We start from the raw sequence: 11,719 nt of genomic DNA on the forward strand, positions 1-11,719 counted from the left end.
CATTTTAAATGGTTGATGTTCCGTAAGTAGTAATTTAGTTCTACTTAAAAATTGGTAAAGGCCCAAGAAGTTTAATTTTTTATGGATGCCATATTATGAGTAAAAATTAAGGTTATAAATTATTAGGGCAGAGTGACAAAAAAAATCTCAGGATGGAAGAAGGGACTAGATAACCAATTCTACCAGAGTTCTATTTGATCATGAACTTTAAGGAAGTATAACTTTTACTACATATGACCTTGATTATTACTCTCAGATTCTCAATGTTGTAAAATTTGACTTGTTCTTGAAGAATCATATAGATGCATAAACTGCTGGACGACCTTTGTGGGGGCTCATATAAGTAGAAACAATTTGCAGACTTGAGTTATAGATAAAGAGGGAGATTCAGACATTCTTAGTCCTCATTATAAATATATTTTTTTTACTTTTTTCTTCTGATTACAGCATCTTCACAACTATTTCACAGTGACCCTTGGAGTTCCTGCTTGGTGTTCTTACGTCTTTTTCATCATAGCCACCTTGATTTTTGGCCTTTTCATGGGTCTGGTAAGAGATAATGCCAATCTTTTTTCTTGTCTTTAAAGCCAGTTGGTTTCATGCAAAACTGGAAAGCAGCCAAGAAAGAAAAAGCTCATAAACAAACATCATTTTGCGTGTAATCTAAGCAGTTAAATAATATTTGCTTTTTTGATACTGCTTTCAATGGAAATTTGAGAAATACTGGAAAATTCATTAAATTATTATTGCCTAATCCTCTCTCTTAAATATTCTGAAGTCGTGTGCTACCCAAAATATAGGCAGTAATGAAGAAAGAAATAGAGACTTACTCGAATTCATAGTCAGTTTCCAAGACAACTGAGTCAGCTGTGAATTCACAAATTGCCTACTTGATTAGAACATTGTGATGATAAGACCAAAGCTGTGAATTTGTTCCTTGGGTGAACAAGATGATCTTTCCTGTTCGTATACTCAAATTGAACCTCTAAACTCACCAGCTGCTTATACATACACTGCAGTTTTCCCCAGGTGGAGTGTGTAAGATAATGTGGATAAAAAACACAATCATTATTATGTGAAAAAATAAGATGCAAACCACATCACTATGTCTTCTTTGGATATGAAAATTACTATCCATTAGGTATGTGTGTATTTTCTCCCTAGAGTTAGGTAAGTGTTGGAATAATACATTTATTTACTTAACTATATAGGCAACTATAAATGTTTGGGCGTGTTTTACTCTTGGTTGTATATATTTTTGAAATCTTTCTCTTTACCTACACTTGATCAGTTTGGGCTTTAAAGTCTAAGAAGTTCGTAAAAGTTACTATACTATATACTAATCACATAGCCCTTAAACACTGTATGATAGGAATAATTGATGATCACTAAAAATTTGTATGAAAAGGACAGCCCTTTAGGTAAGATTGTCTTAAAGTCTATCCTTACATTTTGTAATGTATTTCAGCTCTTTTGCAAGGTCTTTTAAAAAATAAGCTTAAAATGTTAGCAGTCGCCTTTATAGCAAGTCACAACTTGGTACTACAAAGTCATATTCCAAGAAGCCAAGGAAGCTCGATTTTATTTTGCCATGAACATGCTTACTTCGTATTATGGTTTATATTTGTCATTTGATTGCTGATGTTAACTTCATGGGTGGGGATAGAACTTAGATATGTCATTCATTAGGTCCTAGGTATGTTCCATTCTGCTGCATTAGTCTTACTGCTAACTAACATTTCCCTAATGCTCTGGCCTAAAATGATTTGACTTTGGATATAACTTTGACTTTGGATATAAATGTGCTTCTCCCATCTACCGTCTACTCTGGAGCTGCATGAGTGTGAGGCTTCTGTAGGGGGAACAGTATGAGATCCTGGGTGATTCTGAGATGGAATTATGGGGTATGTAGTTTGAGTGTGGGCCTATTGGAAGATCACTGAAAACTCTTCTCACATAAAGAGTTTTAGAATTTTACTTTTGAGGTTGACCGTAAGTCCAAGAAGTCAAGCCTGCCTAAGCCCTAAGTTATTTGGAAACTTAGAGTCAAATAATCAGTGTAGGAAGGTTATTAGAGGCTTGACGTGAAGAAAGAAGAGAGTTGATTCTAGACTATTCAAGTGACTAAGTGATAGAGATTACTGTTCCTTCATAAGAAGTTGGGAAGAGAATGTTATTTAAGGAAATAATAATTTCAAAGCAGTAATAGACTCATACATTTTCTGTTAATACATTTCCATAAAATAGCAAACACATGTCTCTGCTCAAAATGCCTTTTCTACAACTGTAACATGTTAAAAGAAACACAACAGCTAGAATTTTTGCCTTCAATGAGGTCTGCAGGTGATCAGTTCATTGCTCTGTGTCACCTTTGCCATTAACTGGGGGCTGAAAGCAAGGCCCAGTGTGCAGTTATGTGAAACTTGGTCTTGGTGACCTTGGAGGGTCTCCTTCCCTCTATGAGTCTTTATGGAGTTTAACTTATGCAGTGGCCAGAAAGGGCAGGATGTTTTCCATAAGAAGTGATTTCCGGATCAAGTCATTGTTTCCCATAAGCCTGACTATTACATTTCCTATTTTTCCTTAATTTTAAAAGATGGGAAGTCAAAACAAGGCTGCTAGTTTGATTTTTGCTTGCTGTCTTGATTGAGCCTAGTGGTTGAAATATTTTACTAAATGTTATTTTTCACATGTAAACAAAGAGCTCAGTTTTAGAAATCAAGTATATATTTTGCATTTTAAACCAATATGGGAAAGATCCTTAAGTGCATAGTCTGTGTATCAAATCACTCAGGCCGCATCATTTTCTGACATCAGCAACTCTGCTTTGAAGGGTGGAAGATAGCAAACCTGTAGACAGGCAGAAAAGCAATGGAAAACACAGGTAGCAATCTTTTGCCTCTGTTATCTGGTCTCCATTTCGGTTGGTAGGTATGGACACTGTCTGGATTTTGCAGCTTGGGTGGACTATTTTTCTACATGCTGCTGACCAGTTCCTAGTGGAAGAAAGTTTCATCTTTCCTGTGAAAGATGGCAAATCCGTCTACTCTCCTCTTTTAGATGCCTGGCTGTCTGCTAAGCTGAAACCTGAAAATCTAACCATGGAAGGGAAGATGAAGATGAGGACACCAATCCTATATAGACCCTGTTTTTAAACAGTACCATTCTTAGTGGCTCAGAAAGTGACTCATCCCAAGGGAGTGGTTCTTGAGACTGGAAAATAGATCCTGAACTGATAGAATGAGAGAGTTTTCCTCCCAATTTCTGGGAAGGAAGACAGTATAATGGAATTATATACTCTTAGAGATATAAAACAGCCCTTAGTGATAGACTAGTCCCAAGCCTGTCCTTTCAAGAGAAAGTGCAAGTGAGAGAACAGTTAAGTGACTTGCCCAGGGTCACACAGCTGACAAGGTTGAGGCTGGTGTCCCATAAGTCTGTGCTAGGCCCCCTTACCTAGCGCTCTAGATGGCCCAGGTATCTCGCAGGTGGGACTTACTCCCTCCCAGGCTTTGTTGTAAATGCCAGTTATTTGTCACTGGCAGGTGTTTCTTCTTTCCCTTGCAATGTGTCAGGACCAAAAATTTCCCCTCCAGTTGGTATTAAGAAAGCCAAAAGGAAAAAAAAAAAAGTCACAAAGAACATTATGTCCAGTGAATAGCTACTATAAGCAAGTGACTGTCATATTAGAAATAGGTTTTCAACCTCAGTCTTTTCAGATGGAGATGTTTTCCTCTTTGCTGTTCAAATCAATTTGATGGCTTGGAGCTTGTTCCTTCCCAAGGAGGAACATTGCCCAGCACATGGGTCTCCTCAGCCTGGCATTTAGGCCTTTCTCTGAATCCAAGAGCCCCTGTGGTCCAGTTTGGTGTCGCTTACAAGAGCCAGATAGCTGCTGCTGCCCTTCCGCTCCTGACCATGCCCAGGACACTAAATGCCACCTTTCAAGTGGTCATTCTAGAGTCTTCCCCACCCCCATAACTGGTTGTAATCTCTGTATCTCTTAAGTATCTATCAAAGAGCTTTCTTCATTTTTTATGAGACCCCTGTTCCATATTGCTTCTTAATTAGACTGCCATTTTTTTCTCTTTTTGAACCCTTCCCCTCAGAAGTTAACATGATATCTTGAACCTAATGAGGCAAATATTAAGTAAGTAATAAATGAATATACAGATGGTAATAAAGTGAGGTTCTCATTTGATGTTTATAAAATTGAATCAAAAGGGCAATGACTTTGGGTTTTTTAAATTTTAGAGCCCCTTAAAAACATATTTATGAAGTACTATTCCTATTTTAAAGACTGGGCAGTTGTTCAAAGTGTAGGTGAACTCCAGGAGTTAGCTAGGTAAAAGAGGAACTGTGAAGCCCTTCTCAGTGGGCAGCTTCCTCCTGTGCTGACTTCTCTGTGTTGTGCACTGTGTAGGGGAGGACATGGGGAGGGCGTAGAGAGCGAGGGGCTCCCGCTGACTTGACCCCGATTCACACGTCATCCTGTCAGTTTCATCACCACGGCCCACACCATCCAGGCCTGGAACATGGACTAGAATGAACCTGCCTCTTAGGAGCTTGTGGTTTATCAAGGGAAACAGCATGTTTATAGTAAGTAGCAAGTGACTCAATGCTGCTTTCAAGGTCAGAGGTGTGAAGCCAGTCAATCACTGTTTAAAATAGGATTTAGTTCACATCACTGAAGTGTTTTCTCACAGTTTGTCCCTGTAGTAATTTCTTATAGGACTCTTAAGAATTCTACACCCTGAAGTATTCTTCCACACAATCAGGGTTACCCACTGGTGAGAGACAACCCATGTACAGACTACTTTTATTTGTCAGAATATGTTTTCTTTTTTAAAGATCACTTTAGACTTGGCTGATAGTGTCTGTTTTCTTACACTTGCTTGATTCATCTATTTTTAGTGGTCTGTGTGTATACATTTGACTTTGTGACCCCTGTTCTACAGTTAATAGTGTTTTCCTATGTTATATCACATTTGAAAAATAGAAAATTCTTAATTATACCCTTGTCTTTTTTTGAGGACTTTTGACCAATTGCTGTGTATTGATATTTGTCTATGAATGTCTGGTTATAGAAGCAGGACCTAACTTTGAGGTTGTTTGGTAACAAATGTCCTATCCACTCACTGTGAAATCACTTTTTTCCCTCCAGGTCTTGGTGGTCATATCAGAATGTTTCTATCTGCCACTTCCAAGGCATTTATCTGAAGGTTCTGGTAAGTATGACAGATTCATGAAATAGAGTATTTTTGGAATTCTGTGGTGTGCCCTTTCATGCTCATATAGATAGTGGATTTTTCCCCTGATTTGCTAGGTGACCAAACCATCACCATTACCAAATTCCTTTGAAATATGTTCTCTAGATAGATTTGAGCAAAAATTCTTTTTTTCTCCTCTCTTAAATTAAGGAACATTTCATTTTGGCAATTGCTTTTTCCCTTGAATTGTTTGCCCTTCATTAATCGGTTGACATCTTTTCCTTCATTGAAACTGGAATGAGCAGGGAGGGAGGGGAACTGACACTTACTGAGTGTCTACTGTGTGCCAGTAACTGTCCTGAGTCCTTTAAAAGCCATCTCCCCAAATCCTTTCACTATTTCACACTGTTCCTGGGACCAAATACCCCTGAATTTCCATGCTTTTATTCCTATTGTTTGCATGAAGACTCTTTTTTATTTTTTGGCTGGCTGTGCAGTGAGGCATGTGGGTTCTTAGTTCCACGACCAGAGATTGAACCCATGTCCCCTGGAGCGGAAGCGCAGAGTCTTAACTACTGGACTGCCAGGGAAGTCCCCATGAAGACTCTTATGAGATTTCATAATTGTTGAATTTTATGTGGGAGTTCAACTAAATAAGCTTATATTTCTTTTTAGTTCTTGACGTTTTTAAGGCTTTGAAACTTCCATATATAATTATAAAATATGTTCCTTTGAATTCTTAAAAGTAACAGAATCCCATTTTAAAACAACTTAGGGGAAAAAAGAAAAATTTATTAGTTCACAAAACTGAAAAATCCAGGGATGTTCTGGCTTCATGCACAGCCCAAGGGATGATAGTTTCTACTTCATGAAGCTGATTCAGTAGCTTTCAACAGCCCCAACTCACATTTTATCAGCTTAGCAGTCCCTGTAGAAAGAGAGAAAGCTTTTGCTCCTGACTCTGGCCAAAAACTTACTCTGATTGACTTGGCTTAAGTCACAGTTCTGAACCAATCACCATGACCAGTGAGTGGGTCACTGAACATTCTACACGGTATAAAATACAGAGCACAAAGAAACCTTTGCCCTCCATGCCCCTGGGCTGTGCCAAATTCAACATGGTTAGTGAAGTCTCCAGAGAGAGGTCGAGAGGCCATGGGTGGGGCCAGGATGCCATCCAGAGATCTGTCCTGTGTGATAACATAGTTCCAAGATGGAGAAGACTGTCATATGCCCCATTGTTTCATTTCACAGCTAAATGTACTCAATTGCTGAATGACCTTTCTTTAATTGAAGTATAGTTGATGTGCAATGTTATATTAGTTTCAGGTGTACAACAGAGAGATTTGATATTTTTATAGATTATACTCCATTTTAAGTTATTATAAAATATTGCTGGGGCTTCCCTGGTGGTGCAGTGGTTGAGAGTCTGCCTGCCGATGCAGGAGACATGGGTTCGTGCCCCGGTCCGGGAAGATCCCACATGCCGCGGAGCGGCTGGGCCCGCGAGCCATGGCCGCTGAGCCTGCGCGTCCGGAGCCTGTGCTCCGCAACGGGAGAGGCCACAACTGTGAGAGGCCCGCGTACTGGAAAAGAAAAAAAAAAAATTGCTTATATCCCTATGCTGTACATTACATCCTGTGTCTTATTGATTTTGTACCTAGTAGCTTGTACCTCTTACCCCCTTCCCCTATCTTGCCCCTCCCTGTTGGTAACCACTGGTTTGTTCTCTGTATGAGTCTGTTTCTGTTTAGTTATATTCATTTGTTTTATTTTTTTAGATTCCACATACTAGTGAAAACATACAGTATTTGTGAATGCCCATTGTTTATTCAGAGAATGTTCCCCTCTCTTCCCTCCACAGAGCAGAATCTTAGGTCAGGGGAGGCTCATACAACTGAACAGTTGCAGGATGCAGAGGAAGGAAAGGATGATTCAAATGAAGAAGAAAACAAGGACAGCCTTGTAGATGATGAAGAAGAGAAAGAAGACCTTGGTTATGAGGAAGAAGCAGAGGAGGACGAGGAGGACAGCCCGGCTGCTGGCATGGACGAGAAGAGGAGTGATGCCCGGGACCAGGGGCCCCTGAGGGAGGCCCAGGAGGATGAAGGACCTGCTGGGACTGAAGAGAATGCCCCAGAGCAGCCCTGTCCAACTGGCACAGAGGCAGCGGAAGACACAGTGAGACAGCGCAGAAGTCAGCATGCCGACAAGGGACCGTCAGCCTGATGACAGTGTTTCCAAGGATACAGACCAAAAGAATATGTGTGCTTCCTTCTGGTCTGCAGTTTAAACCAAATCCTTATTTTTTCTTGAATGAGCAAGCTTCTCTTAAAAAATGATTTCTAGCCCATGTAGTCTCATGGCATTATTCTCATATATGTTAAGGAGAATCTTTCAGGCATGACAGGGTACAGAAAAACAAACATGCTGTTAGGGTCTGTTTGGGACCTGTGATGAGAACAAATTCATTTCCTTGGGGCCCCAGAGTTTTGACCAGAGGAAGCAATCCCCAGCCATCGTGAGCACTGTTCATGGGCAGTAGACAGGGCTGCAGGCCCCTAACATGAAAGCAGGGCGAATGAACGTCCTCAGGGTGTAGCTGATAACTTGCTTCCTCTTCTTGTATTGAATATTTATTTTTGTCAAACTGTAAGAAACGTCGGGTACCATAGTACAAGTGTACTTTTTAGAGATAGAACTTGAGAGGGCCTTGGATATTATTGTAGAAAAGAGCTTGGAAATCTTCCTAACTCTCTAAATCTCCTTTCTTATGTTTTATTTCTTACCTTTAGCATTTCCAACTTTCCCACCATGGGCCTGCAGGCCCCTCACACTCTTCACAATCTGTCCTCAGTGAGAGGACTCAGACAGCAGTCTACTTGACATCAGCTGCGTTTATTCCACCTTAAGGGTTTAGATAATCAAGAAGCACAGCCCATGAAGCCATGACTGCCAAGCATCTCAAATGTTGTAACCTTTGGAGATTCAAAAGGAAGTAGGGGTTTTACAAGAGAGATTTTTCTTGTTGTTTTTAGCCAAAATGTCATTTTTTTTTTTCAAAAAGTTCCTTTAGCAATATTCTTTTTGAAGCCAGAAGTCTCCTAAGTCTTGCCAGTACAAGGTAGTCTTATGAAGAAAACTTGAATACTGTGTTGTTTTGTTTCTATCTCAAGGGGTTCCCTGGCTCTTGAACCACTTTAATAATAACTGAAAAACCATTTCTGGTTTTCCTTCAGTGATGTGCTTTTGGTGAAAGAATTAATGAAAGTGTGTATCTGGAAATGAAAGATTTGGTTTCGTTTCCTTCTTCCTTAATCTTGTAAAGAATTTTATCCCTGTAAATCTCTCAATACTCAATCTGCTAAAAGTACCCAGGGGGCCCAATGTCTTTTAAAAAATCCATCCATCTACCTGATTTGCGTCTTAGAATAAATTCATAATATTAGATTCCAAGCTTATGAAAGATGTCTAAAGTTGATCCTACACCCCTTTGGGTCCAGACAGAATAATAAGTAGTACAGGTTTATGAAATTCAAAAAGCTTCTGTCATCTTTAAAAAGAAAAACGCAGCATATGCCTATCTGGCTGTTTCAATAACCCTTACGTTGTACTAACTTTGAACTTGGGCTCACTGGAGGAAGGGGAGGTTCTGAAACTCTACCCTGGTGTGGCTGAAGGAATCTGTTGCAAGCCTCATACAAAGGGAGTTTTTATTCTGACGGAATCCAGTTTTTAGAGTTGGTTGTTTTTCATCTTCCCAACTCAGTGACCTGACAGTCTCATCCCCCAGTGCGGTGACATTCATTAAGAGTTGCCAATAATTTTTTTCTTCAGACAGCAACACGACCTCAAGTTTGAGGCTATCACAGAACTGACAGACTGGGAAAACCTTGACTTGTGCTCATTTCTTGCCCCTCCCACCATCTGGGGCTCTGATACCTCCTCACCCAAAGCACCATGGTTCTGAGGGAGGCAGCTGCATCTCCCTGATACCAGGAAGCCTTTCTGGATCAGAGCTGAGCTGGATCTTCCCTCCTGTCACTGGATTTTCTTTCTTTTCTAATCAGCTGAAACAAAGTTTTCAAAGATCATTGAGTTCAAGTTCAAGGGTATGGAAAAAGAAGGGTTTCATAGTTTGGCTTTTCTGTACAATACCTCCTCCCCCGCAATGTTGAAATCTTTTTTTTTTTAAGTGGAGTATTTCACTAAAGGAGAAGGAATGAAGAAGTAAAGTCTACTTTGGCTTTTTATAAATGTAAGGCCAATTCCCAGTTGGGCTCCAAATAGTATCTGATTATATAATGAGACATGTATTTTCTTTCTCAGCGATACTTAAAGAAATTGGAGGAAGAGGAATAAAACAGTTTGGAGAACCAGATCCATTAAAAGTTGAAGTATCTGGCTACAGGGACCATTTTTCCTGTTTCGTTTTTGTTTTAATATTCTGATGAAAGATGTATACATCTAATTTAATTTCTTTCCACTTCTAGCCTTTAGGTTCATTTTCAATACTTACTGAATATAAAATTAAACAAAAAATCAACCCAAAATAATTTAAAATTAGATTAACATTTCAATGGGATTGATAGACTTTTCCTTTAGATAATATATTTAATACAGAAGTCAAGTGCATGGAAACATGATTTTGATTGAAAAAATAAAAGTCATGCCTCCCTATATTACAATATCAGTTATTTAGTTACAGAATAGTATTTTATGTATATCAAAATTAGGCAAATAAAACTTCATTTGGGAATGGGGGTGCAGTGCTTTATGTGTGAGTAGTGGGAATGGGGTGCCTGTTCACTGATTAGAGGGAAAATCTGAAACTTCTAGGTACATTTTCCTTAGTTTCTTTCTTTTATTATTCATCTCTTGCCAGACCACCCCAGCTTGCTTAGAGATCTCATGCTGAAGCAACATATAGGCAATCCCACTTCCTTCTTTCCCTTTGAAATGTAAGCATGAATGGGGCAAGGCCTGCTCATTCAGCTCACAGGGCCTGGCACCACATGGGCATGCACCCCCAGCCTGATCTTGGGAACACAATCCCTGTTAGCCACAGGCCTCTCTGACTATTAGCAGAATTACTAATGTGACAAAAAGCAAACAAGCTTTGGTCAGGTTGATGTTGATGGTGGAGAAAGCCAAATTTTGACTCTCTTATGGCCCATATCCTTGTTGATAGCTATGGTGTTTCTCCAGGATTTGGGTATGTGTAATTTGGGTAGATGATAAAAGTGTCTTTTAAGGCAAGTACTTGGCATGTGACTTTTTATTACCAAGTCCTTTAAGAGTGGAGCCTGTTTTACAGAATAGGAAACATTAAAGAGTCCAAAAAAGGGTAGAAATGATAGGATGTACCTGAGCTTTTAGCATAAAACCTTAAATTGGCATGAAGTGAGAGAAAGAAGGGGAGGATTGGTGCTTTTGCTAATGTGTCTCAGTAGTCTCGATATGTCCTTCATCTCAGTGTTAAAGTTATTTCTGCCAGTATTCTAAATGTGTGGTTGACCCATTCTTTCAATATAATATCTTGGGAAGTATTCATGTAAATCTTTTGCGCTAATAGAAAAGTTCCTTCTTGTTTAGTATCTGTTTACCTCAGTCCTACATTCTGATCCCTTATAGCTTGTTTTGAAAACCAAACATGGAGTCATCAAGTCTGATGAACCCAGATGGGGCAGTTTTTTGAGCATCTTTCCTGAACCAGGAAGTTTGGTTGAAAGGCCTTTGATAGTTTCAGACCAGGACATGTGGCCTTCAGATGGCTTATTTTCAGTGAAGTTTCTTGTGAACTGTGACATATGTGACTCATACAACTTTAACGTGTTTCTGATGTATTTTAATCATATTTGTTACTAAATAGCTTCTTCGTGCAAATGCAGCTTTTATACTAAAAATACTGTTTATTTGTATTGTAATACATTATAAATTCATTATTTATATTCTTGGAATGGTCTTAATCTTTAAGCCTAGTGATAATTATTTTTTTCTTCATCTCTGTATTTTTTGCTTCTGTAGCAACTGGAGTGGGAAATCAGGATATGAGTCTCAAGCAGGGCATTGCCTGAATTACAAATCACATTATCACAGAATTGTATATCATCCTTGATGCTATTTGTTTTCATTTTATTGTAAATTTCCACTTGCATCGAAACCTAATGATAGTGATAACTAAGTAAAAACAAAACAGTGTATTACTTTTCATATAAGAATTTCACAGAAGTCATTTGCCTAGGCAGTGAAAAATATTACTTCCTTAAAAACTAATTTTCGTGTGTCCATTCTCCATCCTGTCTGTTCATTTTCCCTCTTTCTTTCTCCCTCTTTTCCTTGACTTCATGAAACCTGAACCCTTGCCTTTAGCTGCTCTGGAAGGTTCACGAAACCAAGAATGAGTGCAGAGAAACAAGGCTTCCTCCTTGTCACAGTTGTTGTGTTGCCTATAGAAACTCACTGCCCTCAGGTCTCTTCTGAGGTCTGGAGGTGACCAGGGCTGGAGT

The 11,719-nt window shown here is 39.2% G+C and overlaps 1 protein-coding gene across 1 annotated transcript in view; it reads left to right on the plus strand.

The window, feature by feature from the left end:
* The window catches only part of TMX4 (thioredoxin related transmembrane protein 4), a 42,702-nt gene extending 34,426 nt beyond the window's left edge, over positions 1-8,276 (plus strand). Inside the window, exons 6-8 of the mRNA XM_030872579.2 lie at positions 448-549; positions 5,165-5,228; positions 7,075-8,276. Coding sequence (XP_030728439.2) covers positions 448-549; positions 5,165-5,228; positions 7,075-7,439 — 531 coding nt within the window. The 3' untranslated portion in view covers positions 7,440-8,276. The remainder of the gene's footprint in view (positions 1-447; positions 550-5,164; positions 5,229-7,074) is intronic.
* The last annotated feature ends 3,443 nt before the right edge of the window (positions 8,277-11,719 follow it).

The sequence above is a fragment of the Globicephala melas genome, chromosome 15, assembly GCF_963455315.2.
Source record: "Globicephala melas chromosome 15, mGloMel1.2, whole genome shotgun sequence".
NCBI lineage: Eukaryota > Metazoa > Chordata > Mammalia > Artiodactyla > Delphinidae > Globicephala > Globicephala melas.